The sequence below is a fragment of the Saccostrea cucullata genome, unplaced genomic scaffold, assembly GCF_032062105.1.
Source record: "Saccostrea cucullata isolate Sc308-1 unplaced genomic scaffold, CSIRO_AGI_Scuc_v1 ctg311, whole genome shotgun sequence".
NCBI classification, from domain to species: domain Eukaryota; kingdom Metazoa; phylum Mollusca; class Bivalvia; order Ostreida; family Ostreidae; genus Saccostrea; species Saccostrea cuccullata.
The window spans coordinates 312,273-335,790 of NW_026930660.1; the positions used below are offsets into that span (position 1 = coordinate 312,273).

The 23,518-nt window shown below is 32.2% G+C and overlaps 1 protein-coding gene across 2 annotated transcripts in view; it reads left to right on the forward strand.

Moving 5' to 3' along the window:
• The window catches only part of LOC134229523 (CUB and sushi domain-containing protein 2-like), a 51,734-nt gene extending 28,216 nt beyond the window's left edge, over positions 1 to 23,518 (forward strand). The window contains exons 3-5 of one of the 2 annotated variants that reach the window (XM_062711279.1): positions 7,588 to 7,758; positions 8,406 to 8,532; positions 22,740 to 23,518. In XM_062711279.1, the coding sequence (XP_062567263.1) occupies positions 7,588 to 7,758; positions 8,406 to 8,532; positions 22,740 to 22,941 (500 nt within the window). In that variant the 3' untranslated portion in view covers positions 22,942 to 23,518. The remainder of the gene's footprint in view (positions 1 to 7,587; positions 7,759 to 8,405; positions 8,533 to 22,739) is intronic. The other variant, XM_062711278.1, reaches the window with a different exon arrangement.

Genomic DNA, 23,518 nt, shown 5'->3' on the forward strand with positions numbered 1-23,518 from the left:
TATCAGACATGCAGAAGAAAACTGTTATCGTCCTTATCCCGAATCCAGAGATTTCTCAAGGTTTCATTGCGTAGTACGACCAGATTCGAGATACACTGTGAAAAGTTATCACTTCGATATTCTTCCATAGTTACAAATTAACACTTTTACACAAAGTATGAATTACAGTATTTGGTGTTGAAAATGAAATCATTAAATTGTACACAACGCAACATGTTATGCAGGCACTTTTGTGAATTACCAAGATTTCACATCACATTTGAATCTGAAATCAAGTCACTATACAAATTGAACATCATGACAGAAAGACTCAGGGTTCTCCACAAAGGGTTTTACCATGGCGGCCCGACATGGTTAAATTTATGTGCGCCATGGTTAAAAGGGCTGCTCGATGGTTAAAATCGGCGGCCGCCATGATTAAATTTTTATTGCATTTCAGTATATTGACACCTACTTTTTAATGACTTGAGTAGTTAATTGTGTTATTACTACGACTGCCATGTATTTCGTATGCCTCGAGGGAAAGCGGACTGTGCTAAACGAACACGGTCGTTGATCGGCGACTCTGTAGTGAAGCATGACAATCAATGAGAGTCAATCAGCTGATGATAAATATTTTGGGAGTTAATTATCCTGTACACATGTAATTTCGGGAATTCCATCGTGCTCTCAATATAAAAAGATGACATATAAACAAATGTGTAAACGAGCAGTATCAAGTGAAAATCTGCAAGCATCCGATTCAAGTTTCTGTGCCAAAAAAAAACAAAAAAACAATCAACATTTCATATTCTTTGTATTTGATCAATTCCATGTGCTTTCTTTTCTTTATTATTTTTCTGATAAAATGTACACAGTATTACATTAACAGTTACCTTCAGTTTTTAGCTCACCTGAGCCAAAGGCTCAAGTGAGCTTTTCTGATCAAAATTTGTCCGTTGTCTGTCGTTGTCGTTGTCGTCGTCGTCGTTGGCGTCGTCGTCGTTGTCGTAAACTGTTCACATTTTCATCTTCTTCTCAAGAACCACTGGGCTAATTTCAATCAAACTTGCTACAAATTATCTTTGGGTAAAGAGGATTCACATTTGTTCAAATAAAGAGCCACGCCCTTTTCCAAGGGGAGATAATAATGAATTCGAGAAAAAATAATGACATTTTTAAAAAATCTTCTTCTCAAGAACCACTGGGCCAGAAATGATGATTCTCATGTGGAATCATCCTCAGGTAGTGTATATTCAAGTTTGTTCAAATCATGACTCCAGGGGTAGGGTGGGGCCAAAATGGCCGATCAAAGTTTTACAGAGGAATATATAGGAAAAATCTTTAAAAATCTTCTTCTCAAGACCACTGGGCCAGAAAAGATGTAACTCATGTGGAATCATCCTCAGGTAGTGTAGCTTCAAGTTTCTTCAAATCATAACCCCTGGGGGTAGGGTGGGGCCAAAATGGCCGATCAAAGTTTTACAGAGGAATATATAGGAAAAAACTTTAAAAATCTTCTTCTCAAGAACCACTGGGACAGAAAAGATGAAACTCATGTGAATTCATCCTCAGGTAGTGTAGCTTCAAGTTTGTTCAAATCATGACCCCCAGGGGTAGGGTGGGGACAAAATGATCAATCAAATTTTTACAGAGGAATATATAGGAAAAATCTTTAAAAATCTTCTTCTCAAGAATCACTGGGCCAGAAAAGATGAAACTCATGTGGAATCATCCTCAGGTAGTGTAGATTCAAATTTGTTCAAATCATGACCCTCAGGGGTAGGGTGGGGCCAAAATGGCCGATCAAAGTTTTACATAGGAATATATAGGAAAAATCTTTAAAAATCTTCTTCTCATAAACCACTGGGCCAGGGAAGATGAAACTCATTTGTAATCATCCTCAGGTAGTGTAGATTAAAGTTTGTTCAAATCATGACCCCCGGGATAGGGTGGGGCCAAAATGGCCGATCAAAGTTGAAATATATAGGAAAAATCTTTAAAAATCTTCTCAAGAACCACTGGACCAGGAAAGATGAAACTCATGTGGAATCATCCTCAGGTAGTGTAGATTCATGTTTGTTCAAATCATGACCCCCGGGGGTAGGGTGGGACCAAAATGGCCGATCAAAATTTAACAAAGCAAATTAGGAATATATAGGAAAAATCTTCTTCTCAAGAACCATTGAGACAGGAAAGATGAAACTCCTATGGAATCATCCCCAGGTAGTGTAGATTCAAATTTGTTTAAATTATGACCCCCGGGGGTAGGGTGGGGCCAAATGGCCGATAAAAGTTTCACATAGGAATTTCTAGGGAAACCTTTTTAAATCTTCTTTTCAATTACTTTTAAGCCATGCTTAGTGATATTTATAGGGAATCATCCTTAGGTAGTCTGGATTGAAGCTTTGTTCAAATCATGAACCCCTGGGGGGTTAAAATTCAAGCCCCCCCCCCTCAGTAAACTTTCAGTTCTGATCTGATGTGTGATTTTCCCCAGTCAAATCACAAAAAAGGGATTATGGGTGACAAGTGCTCAGGTGAGCGATGTGGCCCCTGGGTCTCTTGTTTAATGTAACGTGGTTCCGTTTTTAGCCTTGGAGCACGTGGAGAAAAAACAATATAGAAAAATCGGTGAAAATAAAATATGGAGAAGAAAAGAACGTGTAGGATAAAAAAAATATAGAGAAAACAAAGTTACAATTTGTATCAAATTTATGCTCCTGGTTATATTAAGTTACTTTTACCATCATGCCATCAGTAAGTTTTCATAGACCATGCAGTAAAAAAGCTGCTTCAAGGCATTGGTAGGATGTCGGTGTTTGTGCGTCTGTTAACTTTAAAAATATTATCCATTCATTTGTTTTATTTACATTTAAAGCTGAACACGAATCGTGAAAGTAATGTGCTCCCGATTCTCGCCACTCTGCAGACCCCTTTATAAAGTGCAGAACTTGGTCACCGTTCAGTGTAATCAGTTGACACCGTTGTGGACGGACGTATGCCACACAGCACTCGGTAGCGAGAAAAGTAACGCAATACTTCGTCTAATGCAGGAAAGTAAGATACCAAAGAAATTTACAATTATAGTTGTACAGGTCAGTGCAGTATGCAAACAACAAAGATACAAATAACTGCAATAAAATGTAAACTAAGGTAATGCAAGATAAACAGCATGAACACGGGTCGCCATTCCACGCCGATACCCATGACGATAAAGCAGTCATGTGTGACGAATGAGACGAGTATACCCTAGTGTTGAAGTATCGTAGATAATGCTATCGAAAATGGCGTATGCCTATTTACGAGTCGTGTTCAGCTTTAAATAAAACGTTTCATACAACAGGCAACATTAATTCTGATTATTAATTTTATAAAATTGCAATGGTTACTCCATCAATTTATTTATTTTTTATTCAAATTGTTCCTAAACGTTTGTGATTCTGCTTAACATTTTTTAAGTAAAATGCAAATTTTTTTTAGCATGTTTATTCTGATATTTTTTAGATGAAATAATTATTGGTTGTTTCAACTTTTTGTGTTACAGTAACTAAGTTTTGTGAAATCAATCATTGATTTTTAAAGGTTAAGAAGTCAAAGATTCATTCGTGTTTTTCGGTCACACCATTACTCGTGTTTTCGCCTTCGTGCAGCTTCCTCCATGGTTGAATTTTCAAATGTAAACAACCCTGAAGACTGTCTTATTTTAACCACATTCAAAATGTTAGAACGTTGCTGAGAAATTTCTAAACGAAAGATTTTAGATAGAGAGTGTGCAATATTTTTGAATAATATGATCTTACAGGACCTTTGATACAGGAAGATTTTTTATGCATGAGTATGAAGGATACGGAGATAACGAACAATATTCAATATTTACATTTGCTAATGTCTTTCCTTATATGGCAATATAGATAAAATTGACATTCAATATTCAATGACAAGCAGTTGGGCAAACCGCACGAGACTATTAGAAAGTCTTCACTATGACGTCACATGACGCCGTAGTTACGTTATATTGCATTTCTAAAACAATATCCAAATAGCGCCTATTTTTCCTTGTAACACGAATAAAAGTAAAATATAAATATAAGATATAAAATATCATTATGAGTTTCACTGGGATGTGACATGAAGTCGGTACGTGATCAAATCGACTATAACGCCCTTCTGGTGTTATAGAATTTGATCACGTGACCGACTTCATGTCACATCTCAATGAAACTCTAAAAATGATATCTTATTTCTTAAATAACAAAGTCCATAAAACAATACAAAATAGGGTCAGAGCAAACACGGACCTCTATATTATCAGAGATGGGATCAGGTATCATGGAGGAACGTGCAAGCACTGCTGATCAGTCACAGTGTGCTCCTTTTCACGATCCTTTTCGTCAATCAACTGTATAAATAATGGATGAACAATTAGTAAGGAAAACACCAGTCAGCATTTGACTCAATGACAAATTGTATTTGCTGACAAGGTCATTTTATCGACCAAAGATGACTTTAAAGGAGACTGCTGATATTCTTGTTTCATCTACTTGTTTGTCAATAATTTAATAGTTTTAGACATTTTTCCTACGTAGAGCATGGTCTTGCGTATCGAATCAACTGTGATATATAAACGCCGAATACATATGATGAAGATATATTGCTGCATAAGTAAGGGAAGTTGACGATATAAAATTTTAAGTTATCGCGTTTATCATAGGACTTGGTTTTTATATTACCATTTACGTCTTTTTCAAGTAAAATATCCAACGAGGAAACAGATGTATCAGACTCTGTGGTATCTTTTATCTTGAGCTCACCTGGATGTATCGTATCGACAAAGGAATTGAAAATACCAATGTCAATTGACAATACGTCGTCGATATAGCTAAATGTTGAGTTAAAGGCCACAGCAAGTGTTTTCTTCTTATGCAAGTGATAGCATGCGATAACTACACAAATAAGGAAATTCGTTGATGGAAAAGCTGAAATGATATCATTTGTCATAAAATTTCGTTTTTTGTTAGCATTTATCTTCTATAGTCACTTTAGCATGCAAATATGAAACAGAACTGACAGACTCTATGGTGTTATTTATTTAAGGTTCACTAGGATACATCGCGTAGACATGTGAATGGAAATAACTGTAAAGTTGTGAATTGACAATCCTTGATATTTCTAAATATTGCATTATAGGCCATTGCAAATTTTGTCTTCGTCTCATGTAGAAGGTAGATGCCAAGTGATTATTTTCTCGTATTTTATGTTTGGCATAATTGTCAGCATAAACAAATTGACACTTTCTCCATTTCTGTAGAAATGAACAAAGAGTTTCAAATTTGTAAAACAAAGACCAAGACATTACTCTAAATCGAAAAAATATCATCAACTTTTCATGTTGATGAAGTATTGCAATTTTCTGTATTCCATTCCATTTTTCTCTCAACTCGCAAAAAAATCGTTTATTTAAAAAGTGGTTCAGATAATAAAAAAAATATGGTATTGAATTAAAGGAGAATTAACTGCCTTGAACTGAAAGAATGAAAGAAAAATAATGTATTCACAAAATACTATATTCGCAAAAATAAGATTAATGTTCAAAAAGTGGTTCAGAAAAGAAAAGAAAAAAAAACGGTATTGAAATGAATAAAAAAAATTGCAGTTACTGAACGAATAAAAAACTGCATTGTAAAGAACAGATTTAAAAAGAAACATTGCAAAGAACATTTTTTTAATCATTGTACAGAGTAATTATTTTAATAATACTGCATTGACCAGGATGTAGAAAGTGATGCATTGTACAAATGAAAAAAAAATGCGTTGCCCAAAGTAAATTAATTTTAAAAAATTATACTGCATTGTACTAAACAAAATGAAAATGAATATTCTAAATCCTATATTGTACTGGAAGAATTTTTAAATGCTGCATTTTAATGAACTATTGAAAACTACTTCAATGCACTTAACGATTAAAAAAGAACTGCATGGAATTTGACGGTAAAATGCAACGAGCATTTTTATTGGATTGTGCAAGATTTGGAGTTACCTCTCACTTGACTGCGAATTTTTAAGCTTTTTTTTAAATATAAAAACGGTCATAGAATCGATTTTAGAATAGGATATCACTTGATATAGAGTAAGCTAATACAAAAATTGTCATTTCAACAAACCCGTTGATGAAATGACAAGGGATTTCTCTGACATTCTTCGGTCTGTGCTTCTAATTTTATTTTCTCCTGCTCTCTCATCAGGAAAAACCCAGAATTCCCGACTGACCGGACATATCATTACGTCACTCAGTCCCATTGGATTCCGTGGTTGTTCCTAGGAATGTAACTCTTACTCAGACTGCAAATCATTTCATTTCAACCGAGTCCATTTATTCTGTGAATTATCTTATAAATCACGTGTTGATGCTGAATCGAATTTTTTGGAGGATCAAGGATTCGTTCATGTTGAAAAATTAAACCAACAGGTATATTTACAGCATTACATTGTAACGGGTTCATTTATATTTAAATACATTTATATTGAGTTAATTTACAGCATTTTTTTGTATTAGATTGGTCGGCAGGGGATGCTCACTCCTCAATGGCAACTGATCCCATCTCTAACGTTTTGGAGATCCGTATTTGCTCCGCTCCTATTTTGTTTTTTTTTTTTACGGTTTTTGATACTTGAATACTGTTCGGTATCTCCAGATGTTTCATTCATTAACAAAAAATTACATTTTACTAGGTTCCTTTAAAGCGAAGTACAACGAAACAAATTTGTTTTCAGAAAATTACATTATAACAGGTTTATATTCAGAACATTATTACGATATATCTATCACAAAATGCATTGTAAGACGTTCGTTTATAGTAAATTACTTTTTTAAAAAGTGAATTACATTATTATTTATTTACAGTGATAACCTTGGAACATATTCATTTTCAGTAAATGACGTTATCGGGAGTCCAGTAACTGTAAATTATTCTGTTTCGGGTCCATTTATATTAAATCTTATCTTCAAGATCAAGCTATTTGCTCTGATACTCTGATACTATACATACCATATTTAAACTTTTCATATGCATGTAATGATCACAAGCTCATGACATTGCAATGTTGACACAATATTATCGATTTCAGGTTTTGAAATAAGTATCAAAAAGGTCTGTTTAGAGCCAAAAATATATGAGATATTTTACAAATGATGAGTTAATTATTTTTATAAAATAGTATGTTTCTATACAGAGAGTTTGTTTAAACTGTAAGCTATTTTCCATGAAAATGCAATTTATTGAAATTTTATAATATTGATAATATCAGGAAAATACGTCGGCGTGTGTGGGCAAAGGAAGGAGGTGTTTTTCGTCTCCCAGCAATCAACAATCTTACGACATTTCAACTGTTACCAGTAAGACAACATAGCTTGTTTTTTTACTGATTACTTTTATTTGTTTTATAGTTTGCCTTTGGTTTTTTTTTGTTTTCCGTGCGTTTTGATATAATTTATGGAAACACAGCTATTAAACAGAAGGAATACTTTACTTAAGATTGAAATTACTGAAATAAAAAAATTCACTTTTGTACAGCAATGGCATACATTGTAGTTCACTTTAATTGTAGACTGTGAGGATATTGTAGCAAATTATACATCTGCTAACGTGAATTCTACAACTGTTGGTTCGACAATAGCCTTGCACGACGTAGATAGTGATCCAAGTACCTTTGTCAGCTATTCCTTTCTGACATGTGCCCCAGATGGGATTTGGAAACTGGAAAATAAAACATGTCATGGTTATATATTTTATTCATTACATTTCAACATTGAAGTCCTTTAACTTATGCATTGAATAATTTTTTTCAGTTAAAATATATTTTCCAGGCTTTTTGACATCATTCACAGCAGCTTTTTCAATACAAATGGAACTCGAAAATTAACCTACCTTGTCATTGGTCATTTACAAAATGACTCTGTTGAAAACATTCTGATTGTACATACAAGTACTCTGAAGTTGATACTTTATAGATGGTTGAGTTTCTTATTGACAATATCTATGTTGTTTTTGGAGACATGATCTTCCAACAATCTAATGGAAACCGTGTGATAACCATTTGCACCCCGTTATTAGCAGTTTTTACTTTTTTATTAATTATTTTTGTATTTATATGAAGCAGAATCAAAATCGTTCAAAATCTCAAAAGTGAAAAGAAGAAAATACTTTTCAACTTGACATTTAAATCTATCGACCACGTATTGTCAATCAATTGTCAATGAAAAAATCTGTGAACAATTCAGTTTGTAAAAAATGACTTAAGAATTAGTATGGAAAAAAAGTCAGTCAGCATTTGACCTTATGATAAATTGTATTTACGGACAAGGTCAGTGAATGGAAATATTTTCAAACATAGATAAAGTTTAAGATTTTTTGTTTCCTTTATAGTGTGTAACAGTCCCTGCCTGTCGAACTGTGGAACGATTCTGTCACCCAATTACCCAAATGATTACTATAACTATGCTGATGTTACATGGACCATTTCGACAAGTCACAACAAAATTGTGTACCTCAGGTGAGTTAATAATTTTAATTATACAAACTTTAATTACATCAAAATAAATCATAATCGTCAAGAAAGGATATTTCAAAAACTTTTCTGTATACTTTTGAATACTTCAGAAGAGGACTACAATTTTGGAATTTAGGAAAGTATTTGAAAATCAATTTTGATTTGAAATATTTTGACGATATTAAGAAAAACAGTGGCAAAGTTGTCTCTTGTTGTCACCTATACTTAGCTTACGATTATCCCCTTCCTTTTCTAGATTATGCAAAAATAATAAATAAAGCTGATTTGATATAACTATTAGTATAAGTTTTCCAATGATTTCCTTTTATCAAATACAAAATTTGCTTGCTAGGGCGCCATATCAAATTAAACAAAAGAAAAACTGACACATATTTCAAGTTTTCATAATGGTTAATTTGGGGTTATGGCCACGGCTGCACTCATAACTGCAAGTACAAAAAACGGAAACAGTTCCAAGGTGAACCTTGGGAACAGATGAACATCCGAGAATTAAAATAATGAGCATTTGCATTACTGCTTTTGAATTAAAATAATTAAGAAGTCCAGGTGAGCACTACTGGTAAGCAGAATATCCGCTCACTCCAGAGATCAGCAGCCGCAGCAGAGGGATTGGCTCTCATGCATATGGTAGGGACTTACCTAAAAAGTACACAAAGCACGAAACAGCCAAAGACACTTGGAAAATATTTCTTTGTTACCCTTATTATTACAGCCTATAGCTCAAGTACTCTGAAAAACCTATTATTTTACGCCATTTTTATGGGAGGGTTGTGTTTTTGAATTTCCACGTGTTGAATGCAAAGAGAGTATTCAGGGAGACTGCAGGGTGGTTGTGACGTCACATTTCACGCTTATCCCTGCTGATGAACTAGAATTGACTAAACCCCGATAAAACCCAAGTGTGTCATTAACGCTTTTTAGCTTTGATTCACCGATTTAACTTACAAAGTAAAATTCTATATATTAATGCAATCAAGATACAAATTTCTTTTCTTTTAAATTTGAAATACATTGAAAACTCCGCCGAATGTCACAGGTTTTCTACCCTTCAGTAGGGTCCTTCTAATAACTTGTTCAATGGCTTTCAATTTTTAATAATAAACATATCAATGATGTAATTTTGATGTGCCTTTCCTAGAATCCACATTTGTACACATCTATAAATTAGCTTCCATTTCCCCTGTTTAAGTATTTCGAAAATTTGAAAAAGAAAAGCTTTCTTTATGAGGATTGTTAAGAAAGTGGTGAAAATTAACAAGAAAATAAAAAGAAATCAATGAATTAAAACCATTTCAATTTTATTTTCCGTTTTGACAGATTTGTGGACATGTTATTAGAAGGGTCCTATGACTTTGTTGAGATATCTGATAGACCTTCAAGCTCTTTCAAAAGAATTCTCTACACAGACAAAAAACCGAGCTACATTGTAAGGAGCAGCAACAACTTCATGACAATTTGGTTTCACACAGATTATTCTACTGTAAAAAGGGGTTTTAAAGCAATATATTGGAGCTTTTAAAATCAATTCCAAAAAGATACTACAAAAGACACATCTGAATAAGAGAAGCTTTTTCATAACGCTCGAAATATTTATATTTTGAATTTTATTTTTCTTTCAAAAATTTATTATTCATGGCGTAGGAGTATCAAGAAGGCTGGTATTGGAGAAACCGTAATAGCTAAATGTTAAATTCTGAATTAAATATGAAATATGTTATTTTTGAACCTTTTATCTGCTGTTTTTTCGATTTTTTAAATATTTTTAATTTCAGCAGATGATGACTTTTTGAAACTATTTCTACAATTTCAATGTCATTTATAACATTTTTAGTCCCTATACGTATCTGCATTATGTATGAAGATATTGTTATAAACATGTTTTTAGTGAAAAAAAAGAGTGCTTGATCGATACTCGTTCATGTGACTCTGGTTACCTTGGAGTTTATACCGAAGCAGGTAAGGTCTTCCCATCGGAAACTCTCATTTTCACGGAAAGTTTGAACATGCAATATTGAAACTGTTTAATTTTTAGTTTTAATATTGATTTTTTAGTGGTTATAGATTTATGTACACAATATTTCCGTAACATATATATCAACTTTAACGAGTTAAACATTATTCGTTCATTTAAATGCTTGTATTTTTTTCTTTCCTGGAATCTTTATGTAAACTTTGTTAAACGATAAGAAAAATTGAGGGTTTTTTTTTGTAAATATGTAAAAATACAAAAACATTAATAATATACACAACAATTTGTTTTTTATCTGACGGGGGTTAAAACTGAAGCTACCTTGCCTGTCGTTCAATTCAGTCATTAATATTATAAAAAATATTACCCTGACTCATCCTGACTCATAAATATTAAAAACGAAAAAAAAAACAATGGATGTTGATTAAATGGGCGCTTGAGCAGCCGTGTTACTTAAGCTGAGAGCGAAAGGGTGGAGGGGGGCAAATATATATAATTAATATACCTATTTCCTGTTGTAAGATTTGTCATCCTTATTGCAGTTTTTACAAGGGCATTGTGTTTATTTTTCTTTCTAATGAATGCCTTTTTGGTTAAAATTTACTTGTGCGTTCGACAAAAACAAAAAATTAATGAAAGCAAGAAATACTGGTATTTCACAAATATTTTACTTCTTTTCAGTGGTATATCAATATGTCAGGGACAGCCTAGGTTGTAAAAAGAGAGAAACAGAAACTGAAAATATGTAACACTTGCGTTCAAACTTCCGGTAGACCAACTTCGCAGTTATGATAAGGCCGTCCGAAGGCTTAAATGCCTTAGAAATATACATTATATTCTGAGCTAGATTTTAATTTCAATATGTAGTCTTTGTTTGAAATTGCAGATAACTTGAGAAAAAAGTTAAATCAGGTTTTATTTTAAAGCATTTATGTGATGTCACATGACTGTGTTGATAACGTGACGGAGATTTATGATATTCCAAATTGTTGCACAAAAATCGCTTCGGCACAAGTGCAAAACAAAAATTTCGTGCAAAGTTTGTTACATAGATCAATTCATCGTGATCTCTGGAACATAGAAAGTGCGGGGGGCAGGTTTAATTTGTACTCGTTTAGAAAATATATTACGAGAAATTAAACTTACCAACATAAGAAGGGGTATTTTCCACTCTTTATTGCGATTTATACAAAAATGGATAAACTACACACAATCCCCCAGCAATATTCAGTTAGAGGACATACTTCTCTTTTAGATTTACGCAGAATATCTTCAATTTATCCTTGTCTTTCACTTGTGCCAGCCCAATATAAACACGATTCATAAATTCTAACTCTGTCTACGCAGTACGGACGTGTAAGTGGAGCGTTTCACAAATAACTTTATTGCTATTGTTTGAATATGTGCATATTGGGCAAGCAAAAGAAAAAAAGGATATTTAAATTTCAAATGTTCAACTTGATAACACCACACTTGAGCTGAAAAACAACACTTGAATTAAACAACAAGTCCCCAAAATAAATCTACATGCCATATAAAAATTATGACACTTTCTCCGTCATGTCAGATCAAGTATGCAGTGACTTGACGTCATATTATATTATGACTTCATATCTAGGTAGTTCAGAGAAGTTACTACAAATTGAACAGTTTGATATTTTACGAACAGCCTTATCCTATAGCTGCGTTTCAGAGCCAAACAATACATATGTGTCATAATATCACATCTCATTTTAGTTGACTTGTTTCATACCAGTTGTAAGGCCTTTGTATTTATACTGAAATGACTAGGGATAGTTTCGTCTACTTAATCAATACATAGTATAAAGCTAGTATGACCAGTCCACAGGGGATGCTCACTCCTCCTAGGTACATTTGATAGGAAAACTAATAATATTCAGTATCGTCCTCAGCCCTCTTTTCAGATACATTAAGAAAATATAAATGTGTTAATCACGTCTTATTTTAAGGTTTCTGACACTTTCTTCAAGATAATTCAGATATCAACGCACTTCCATATTTAATGAAAAAGGTGACGATAACAAACATTGAACAATCTAAGAAAATCAGGTAAACAGTATAATAGAGAGCATAAAACACGGACCCCTGGAAATGCAAGAGGCGGGATCAGGAGCCTTAAAATTATAAACATCCCCTCTTGACCGATTACACATGCCGTGAAACCCTATATTTCGAAGATATACCTCAAGTGATCTCATAGTTTTTCATTTCTTAAACTTATATTATTATAAAACACTTAATAAGCTTTGACGAGATAGACAATAGTTATTTACCATTCTACGAGACTATAACAAGATATTTAGAATTTAGAGTTGATATGAAAAAACAGTGTTTCATAAAATCAAATTTTCTTGGGAGATATTCTATATGGAATTGAAGCGATAAATTCTTAGTAACATGACTCACCTCATACAAAACGAGTCTCCCTTCATACCCCTAATTTTTCTCCCTTATTAACCATTAAAAGTCATAATTAACTATACATGTATAGAAATAAAAATGGAATTGTATTGCTAATACCAATCTTACTTGTAATTTGCAGTTATTAAAAATTTTATTCTCAAATCATTTGCATTCTTAGTGTTGCTTCTCATATTTCCAAGTATGGGTGATTTTATGAATCTACAGTTTTATACATCATAATTCTGCTATCTTTCCCAACATTTAAACTATCTTAATTGAAATTCATGGCGAAAACATACATAAAATTAATACTGTTAACAATGTCCTAAACATACTCGGAAATCCAATGAATTCACAGAAAAAAAATCCCACTTCAGCTTATGATATAACTATTATTTCCATGTAAGCTTATTAATAAAAAAAATCACATATTTTTTAAGCACATTTTTGAGAGATGTTTTAAAAATACTCACAATCAAAAAGGCCAGAAGAGACAACAGATGTTTGTGTAACAGCAAAATTATTTCACTGATTGTTGTTTTCAATAATACAGGTGATATAAAATTTATAATTATTCCACTTTCAAATCTTCTAAATGTTAGTTCTTTATCTAAGAAATATCTTATATGTATAATATATTTTTCTAATCATTCGTGAGAAAAGCGTGTTTATTCTAAACAGCGTTGCTTTCTTAATCCTGTTATATGGTTCTTGTTGCAACAAATGTTGGTAAGATTCTCGTGCTCCAAGGAAATCTCCATGTGGGATGATAAACAATTTCTCCCCATTCTCCTCAGCAATTTTCTGCTCTAGAATTAGTTCATCAAAGTATGTGTACTTATAAGATAATGCTACATTTTCCACGAAAGCAACCCTTATTTTATGACCAAGAGACATATATGTATATATCTACATTTTCATGACCACGATACATTACATGTATTTATGATAGTGTCATTCTGTCCTGTGCCATTTGTAAACAATTGAGTGAATGTTCATATCTACGTGTTCTGTAAAAATGCATTCCAAGATAAAGAATGTTTGACGCACACCCTAAACTACATGACAGTTTTAGCGAGCTGGGTAGTTTATTGGCTCTCTAACAAAGCTTATAGCAATTTTGTTTGGATAGACACTATGCTGTATCACATGGCAGTGTTTCGTAATATGTCTCTTGTCATATACTGTCCAGATGGCCACCCTTGTTCTCGACAGCTATGTAGCCATGGTAAAGCTATTGTCACCCAGTGATGTAATCGGAAACAGAATGCAATATCTGTTTCCCTATTGTCCATGACAAAAGTAGAACGAGGCCCATGAGTCCTAGAAAGGGAGGGCAAATTCCAAGTTTGTAGGGACAGCAAATGGTTAATGCGGAATAGTGCTCTCGATAGGTCATTTGAGGGACTCATCAAATTGAGTCTGGTAAATCCTGGTGGTGAATCATCACACTCCATCAGAATAATTTTGTATCTTGGGATACAGTAGAGACCGGTTTGAGAAAGATCACATATCACCTTGTGATCATGCCTCCAGGACATCCAGTCATAATCAGAAGTCCTCAGTGTGAATCCCTCACGCATACTCCCACTCTCCATTTTAAAAGATCCTCTCATGATAAAAACAGGTTTTTACACCACCTCTGCAGTGTCTATCACTTCTCTCCTCATCCTCACTTCTGTAGGACACCCTATTTTACGACACAGTCCTACATACACAGCATCAAATAGCCGAGGTATGTGTTCCATTCTAATGCCAAATATTTTTTTATCAGACATATAATATAAGATTCAATAATATATATGCAATATTTCTCATTGCATATTTGTTAGGTTTGACTTATCAGCAAGATGGCATTTAGATCTTTTTCATAGCCGATATAGTTTTAAAAACTGTTGCATAATATGCGAATCTTTACACACGAATTAATAATTTTAAATCCGAATCTGCTAAAAAGATGATTCTTCTGCCCCTATACAAAACCGGAAAAAAATTGGCATTATATCATTCAAAGCTCATTTATGTAACACATTACTAGACATACCTTCAAACAAAAAATACGGCCTATCTGTTTTGTGTGAAAACTCTTATTAATATACTACGGAAGTATTTTTTTTTAATTAAGTTTTGTTCTAGTTTGTGTTTGCATTATTAGTCTTTTTAATATACACTGTAAAAACCTTCGAATACTCTGATTTCAGTTTGTAAGAGCTCTCAACATGTTCAACCAGGCGCTCATCAGTTGTCTTTGTAAGAGTCGCTATATCGTTTGTAAGCAACATGGGACATCATTTCCAATTCGTTTTTATTTTGGCGAGCCATTGAAACAAATGTTCTCAATATTCTTTCTCTGATTTCATATTAATAACATATTAATTAAGGACATCATTTTTTGTCGAAAAATTTGGAAATAACAACTTGGGTCATGTTTAAATGATTAAAATGAATAAGTTTCACCGCGTTGTATTTAATTTTTATTTAAAGTTGCACAAAAATGGAATTTAAAGTAAAATATATTTGTGTAGAACAGAAAGGATGGTTTCAGAGGGATAGAATTTTGAGCATCCTTGTAGGTTTACAATTTCTTTATATTTTAGAAATCTATTTTTGCATCATTTGCAATGAAATTAGATAAAAAAAAATATATACCAACCCAGATATCCTTTTTTGTTGGTATCATCTGTCCTTAACTTATCCTTTATTCGGTAAACCAAAGGCAAAATAACAAAAACAAGGGATCAGCAAAGCGAAGCAATCCCTTCCTAAATAACATATACTTATAAACATATTTTTTACAACACTTTCAGACTCACCACTCAGATCAAAATTTCTTTTAAATTCATCATTCCATTTTTCTCTCAATCCGCAAAAATTAAATTAATGTTAAAAAAGTTATTCAGATAATAAAGGAAAAAAGATATGGTATTGAACTGAATGAGAAAAAAAACTGCATTGATCTGAACGAATGAAAGAAAAATACCGTATCATATTGAAGGAATTACATTGCACGGAACGAATAAAAAATACTGCATAGCACAGAACAGGTTTTAAAAAAGCATTGTAAATAACAAATTTAAACAGAAATACCGCATTGTAAAGAACAATTTTAAAAATATGCTGCATTGCACAGAATTATGCATTATAGTGAACACGTTAAAAATGCATTGCACTGAGCAAATTGCGAATTTAAAAAATAAATATAGCATTGTTCCAAACAAAATGAAAGAGAATGCTGCAAGGCCTATATTGTACTGGAAGATATTTTAAAATTCTTTGATTGTAATGAGTTAATTGAAAACTACTTCTGTGTATTGAACGATTTAAAAAATATTGCATGATACACGACGATGGAAAGCAACGAAAGTTTTTATTGCATTTATTAAGACTTGGATTTCCCTCTCATTTGACTTCAAATTTTAAGTATTTATGAAAAACGGTCATAGAATTTCATCGATTTACAAAAAAGGATATCACTTGATGTAGAGTAACGCAAATACAAAAGTTGTTATTTCTACAACCCCGTTCACAATGATCACAATAGGTTTCTCTGACATGCTTTGGTCTGTGTTCCTTATTTTAATTTCTCCTGCTCTCTCATCAGGAGAAACCCAGAATTCCCGACTGACCGGATATGTCATCACGTCACTCAGTCCTATTGGATTCCGTGGTTGTTCTAAGGAATGTAATTCTTATACAGACTGTAAATCATTTAATTTCAACAGAGTCCATTTATTCTGTGAATTATCTTACAAATCACGCGCTGATGCTGATTCAAATTTAGTGGAGGACAAAGGATTCGTTTATGTGGAAAAATCGGACCATCAGGTACATTGACAGTAAATTACCCTGTAACAGTTCATTTCTATAGTTTGACATTGTATTGGGTTCATTTTAAGCAAATTATAATGTAACAGGTTCTTTTACAAAAATTACATTGTAACGATATACTGTATACAGGGTTATTTTCGCCCTTTCACAATTTCAATTTTGCCCAGTTTTAAATTCGCCTAGTCATAGTTTTGTACAAGGTATTCGACCCATACCAGGACATTATTTTCTAACCTTAAATATCCATCCTGTATTAAATACTCTGAAACTAATTCAAAGCACTTTAGAGCAGAAAAGGTTTTACCAGCAGGGTTATTTTCGCCCTTTCACAATTTCAATTTTGCCCAGTTTTAAATTCGCCTAGTCATAGTTTTGTACAAGGTATTCGACCCATACCAGGACATTATTTTCTAACCTTAAATATCCATCCTGTATTAAATACTCTGAAACTAATTCAAAGCACTTTAGAGCAGAAAAGGTTTTACCAGCAGAAATTTCAAAAAAAAAAAATTACCCAAGCAATGTTTAAATTAAGAATGCATTGAGGTGTATGGGAACACGCAATCAAATACTATGAATATCAAAAAATGCTATTGTGGAAAGATGTATATAATCATTTAGAATAGAAAAACGATTAAAAATAATTTCTTACCAGATAGATTTTTTTTATGAATTTTATTTGTTACAAACAAGGGGATAGCTCTTCAAGGACGGGTTAAGGAAAAATATTAGGACACATTCCGCTCGTACATATTGAGACTACATGAAGCTTGGATACCCTAAGAAATTATACTGTATTCTTTGAATTCGCCCCGTTTTAAATTCGCCCAAATGAAGGTAGGGCGAAAGGGGCGAAAATAAAAAGTGAAAATTCCCCTATATACAGTATTTAAATTACATTTTAACGATATATTTAAATTACACTGTAACGGGTTCATTTCAGTCAATAAGATTGTATTCGTTCATTTACAGCGATTTCCTTTTATAGAGATTTTTGACAACGCATGACATTATCAGAAGTTCATTTACAGTACATTACTATGATCGGGTCCATTTACAGCAAATCTTCTCATGAAGTTGAAACAATTTGCTTTGATACTAGACATTTAAACTCTCCTCATGATTGCAAACTTATATGACATTGCAATGTTTCCATTATCTTATCGAATTCAGATTTTGTACATATGCATGTGTTCTTTGATCTTTTCCAGTAAAAAAGCACAATTGTATACAGAATGGTTGTTTTTGCTGAAACATATTTGCCATATATATGCTATTTACTGAAATGTCATTACCCTGATTAATTACAGAATAACACGTCGAAATGCACTGGGAAAGGAAGGAAGTGTATTTTTTCTCACAACATGCAACGCTCTTATGACATTTCAATTGTCACAAGTAAGACAACAAATTTAGTTTTCTGTAAAAATATTAGTTAATCAAGTTCAATCAATAGGATTTACCCCGGGATGTATTCCATGCACCCTGAGACCGAAGGGTGGATGTATGGAATATTACTCGGGGTAAATCCCTGTACACCCTTGACTGGACCTGGATAATAAATTTATTTCCTATGTATCCAAATAATTTTTTTTTAACATAAGGTAGGATTCTTCTCTGGTTTCTGACTAGTTGAAGCATTCAAAGTATATTTGCTTATATGTCTTATATATTGAGGTGTAAGTCATGTTATTTTTTTTTATCATACAATTGTAAAATTTAAATTAGAATTGTATACTGTTTTAAAACTAGAGAAACTATATGGCATTGGTGACTTGAAATATCTTTTTTCTGCCTCTCAAAATTATAATAGAATAATGAATTTAGTTATAATTTTTACACAATTGAAGACTTTGTAGAAATTTTCAAATGTAAGTTGAATTAATAGCCCCATAGGACTAAACAATATCAAAATATATCAAATAAATATGATTTTTAAACAAACTAGAACTTATATTATTTTTGTTTCTCTATACATTTTTATACAATTAAATGCCCAAAAATAAAAATATTAAAACAGAAGGAATGTGTACATTTATAAGACTATTTTATTATTGCTGAAAATAAAAAAAAAATGCTGAAATAAAAAAAAATATATCCTAAAAATTTATAAATCAGAGAAAATACGCTGTAGCTCAATATCCTGTTAAGTTAAATTATTTATGTAAATTTGGTAAATCTGCTATAGACCTGATATATTTTTACAATGTTTTTTCAACAAGAACAATCATTAAACTTTTGAAATGAAAACAACATGATTCAACAATTCTTTTTTTATTCGTGTAATGTCAAAGAAAAAGATAATTTGGAAACTTGGAATATAAAACTGTCATGGTAATTTTGTACTTCATACTGATATTACATTGTTAACTATGACAAATTTATAATTTTTGAATATTGAATAAAATGATTTCCTACCATAAGGCTTATCAACTGTGTTTTGAAAAGCTGTTTTTACGTCCTACAATGCATCGTGACGTCATGTTATTTGTTTTTTATCATAGATTGATTGATTGATTGTATACTGTTTTATCATAGAGAAACTATGCATTGTGACTTTAACTTTTTTACCCCCCCCCCTCCCCGGCTCAAGTCGGGAGTATGGAAATTTACACCCGACTTTGTAACCAATCAAAGCTCGTATTACAAGCCCCATAGGAAAAAAATATCACTTATTTGTTTGATTGTCTACTTATATTCATTTTTGTTTCTCTTACACTTTTATACAATTAAATGAAAATAAAAATATTAAACAGAAGGAATGTTACCTCTTAGTAACGACATTGCTAAAATAAAAAAAAAATGCTGAAATTAAAAAAAATCCAGCCCACTTTTATACATCATTATCATACGCTGTTGCTCACTTTATTTGTAGACTGTGAGTCTATTGGAATAAATGGTACAACAGCTGGGATGAATTCTACAATTGTTGGTTCAAAAATAGCCATGCAGGAAGTAGATGATAATGAAAACAATACCGTCAACTATTCTTTTTTGACATGTTCCTCAGATGGGATTTGGAAACAGGAAAATAAAAGCTGTCATGGTAATTTATTATTACATTGCTAACAATGACGTTCTGTAAATTATGCATAGTTGAATAAAATGATGTTTTAAAACAAAATCATTATGATAACTTATTACTTTCTCCTTTCAGGAAGAGTATTAATGAAAATACTTCCTATTTGCTATAAATTAATTATTCTGACACTGACATACTTATAAATGTATTTTATGACCTGTGTTGTCTAGGTCACAATGACTAATGTCATATACGTATCAATCCGCTTGTCGTTACATTTAATTTTTTTTTCTTCATATTTAAGGTGAAATTGTTTTTTTTTTCTACACATACATGTAATGGTAAAAATTATATTATAAGAAATGAATTTAATAGCTACCAATGTCCTACGATTAAACCTGGGTTTGAACAGTTTTCGCTTTTTAATAAACCGCTTTGTGTATATACCGTCTAACTAGCTATTAATTTCAGGAGTTCATCTTAAACGCTTATCCAAAAGGTGATAAGGACAAAGAAAATTCATTGCTTTGTGATTGGATAAAATTTTGTGTTCCGCACTCGACAATATACAAAAAAACCATCCCATCCCATTTTCTACTTGTAAAATAAATTGTATAATAAAAAGATATAAAAAGAGCACTACAGCGGGTTTGACCTTACATGAAGGTTTAATTTCCATGACAAAATCAAAACCGATCAGTTTTTTGCAAATGTAGTATTTATCATTTGGAGTCTGCTGACCAATGTATTTCAATGTCATTTCCCATCTAATGAATGCATTATTACAGTCATAAATGCGTTTTTCATAAATTGACCTAAAATAACCTAAATTTGAAGCATTTTTTTATTTCATATAGAGAAAATATCCAAAATATGCAAATAAACTCATTTTTGATTTCTGAAGATCAAAAACATGTTTTATTTTTTGTTAGATCGAGAGATGTGCTCGCAAAGATATTATCTTTTCGAATGTAGTCAAATACGCATGTTTTCTGCAAAAGATCGCAATTTTAAAACTGTTTAATATCTACATTCTCAAAAAAATTTTATTCGTAGAAACGGAAATACCAAGTTTATTCTTTATTTTGATTGATGAAATGTAAGAGGGTGCGAATTAAATTAATTGATATACCGCGGTCACACGTGCATAAGTGAAATGCTTTATTATCTTTTATAAATGCATTGTTTTAAATGTTAATGCGCATGAATCTTATTAAACATTGCTAATTTTTTGAACGCCATGCAAAGCCAATTCGAATAAAATTTTGACGCATGCGTAATGGCAAAATTAAGTCAAATGCCACATGACAGTGGTCAGCTATAGGTACCTATGCCATTTATAAGTGAAAACCTATGGTCCGAAATTGTGTTAATTCCTCAAATGTGTATACAAACCCTTTGACTTTATGTCAAATGGATCTGTTCTGCAATAAGAAGACGTGATTTACAAATGACGCCATAATAGCCTTACTGAATAGCCTTATTGTAGAAATAAAATTTTAATTCGCATTAGTTTACTTCGCATTAATTTACTGCAAATTCAGCTTTCCGTGTGAACATGTTTTATTTCACTTTCACTGGGATATGTCATCATATAAATCAAAGAACAATTGTTTCCATCCTTAGATAGAATTCAAAATTGTTTGTTTATCTTATAGTATGCAACAGTTCCTGTTTGTCAAGTTGTGGAACGATCCTGTCACCCAATTATCCAGATGAGTACTATAACAAGGATAATGTTACATGGAACATTTCAACAAGTCACAACAAAATGATTTACCTCAGGTAAAATAATTTTTCTTAACTGCACAAACTTTTCTCATATTAAATCAAATGATAATCCCCAAGAGAAGATACATAAAAATAAGCATTTGCTCCAGATCCTTTTGCATTAATTAGGAAGACGCTTACTTTTTTTGGAATTTTGGAAAGTATTTTGAAAATTAATTTTTTTTTGAAATATTTTCATGACATAACGAAAAGCATTAGCTAAGTAGTCTTTAGTTTTTATCACAAGTACTTCAATAACTTACGAATACTCTCTTCCTATTTCAATTTTTTCCATAAAAATAATGAAATCCGATCAGATAAAGTTATTTTAGTACATTTTCAAAGATTTCCTTTTAATGCCATTTCATGCCCTTTTTTCCTTTTTTTTTTAAACTTAACGCATTTAAAAATCCACTGTATTTTCTTTTTATTTTAGCGCATTTAAAACGCTAATTAATTTCTATCTCAAAAAATAAGGAAAGAGAATTTCAGCAGACCCGTTTAAAGTCATCATTTCGTAAGTTATGGTCGATACAACGATCTTGTAAGCAGATACAATTTATCATTGAGTCAAATGCTGAATGACGTTTTTCATACTAATTATTAGTCCATTATTTATACACTGAATTGACGACGGATTTTTCCGTTATTTCCCGATCATGTCAAGGAACACACGGCGGGTGTGACCTTCGGCAGGAGATGCTAACTTCTCCATGGCACCTGATCCAACTTCTGATGTTTCGGAGGTCCATGTTTGCTCTGCTTCTATTTTGTATTGTATAATTGACTTTTGATCTTGAATACTGTTCATAATCTCCGTATGTTTCATCTGTACCTTTCCATACCAATTAATCCCAAATTGTTTTTTTTTTGAAAGATGTTAAAATAATTAAGTATAAAATTAATCATGCTGTTGTTGTGATTTGTTTTTTAAATGAATTCCGTATTTATGCACACCTCAAATAGATTCAACGGATTAAATTCTTCCTTTTTGTGTCATTTTCACAAAAAAGCCCAAAAGTTGACGACGTAAAAGAAAAAAATTATAAGGTGTGATAAGAAATAGGTGAAAATTATGGAAAATGGTTAAAAATTTAAAAAATTGTTCAAATCGCTGAAACGGAAATAATCGCACACAAATAAAAACCATTATAACTTTCCTTTCTGTTTTCACAGGTTCTTGGACCTGGTATTAGAAAGATCATATGACTTCGTGGAGATATTTGATGGACCTTCTAAGTCATCCAATAGAATTCTCTACACAGACAAAAAACCGAGCTACATTGTGAGAAGCAGCAAGAACTTCATGACAGTTTGGTTTCACACAGATATTTCTAATGTAAGAAAGGGGTTTAAAGCGATATATTGGACCTTTTAAAATCAATTCCGAAAAGATGCTCATAAACAACATCTGAGAGAGGAAAGGTTTTTTTGTATCGCTTGAAGCGTTTATATTTTGAACCCCCTCCCCCCCCAATAAAAAAATCAAAAGATTCATTACTTAGGAGTATTGGTATTGGAAAACCGTTACACTTAACTTTTTAGGTGTGTGAATCAATTATGATATCTGTTATTTTGGTACCTTTCATTTATTGTTTTTCGATTTTGTCCAATATGATATTTCAGAGGATTATGACTTTTTAGAGACTGTTTCTGTTATTACATGTCAGTATTATTTGTAACTTTTATCGTTCTGATACGTCTCTGTATTATGTATGAAGAGATTGTTTTACAACAATTAGTGATCGATCTTTACTCTTTCATGTGACTTTTGATACCTGGAAGTCTTCGAGGAAACAGGATATGTCTAGGCATTAGGAACTGGCATTTTTACTGATGGTCTGAAAATGCAACATTGCAGGATTTTCATTTTGTTTCCATATCGTTTTTATAGTGGTTTTTAATTTATGCAAAAGAAATATCCAATATGATGAATAAAGCAACATTCCTTCATG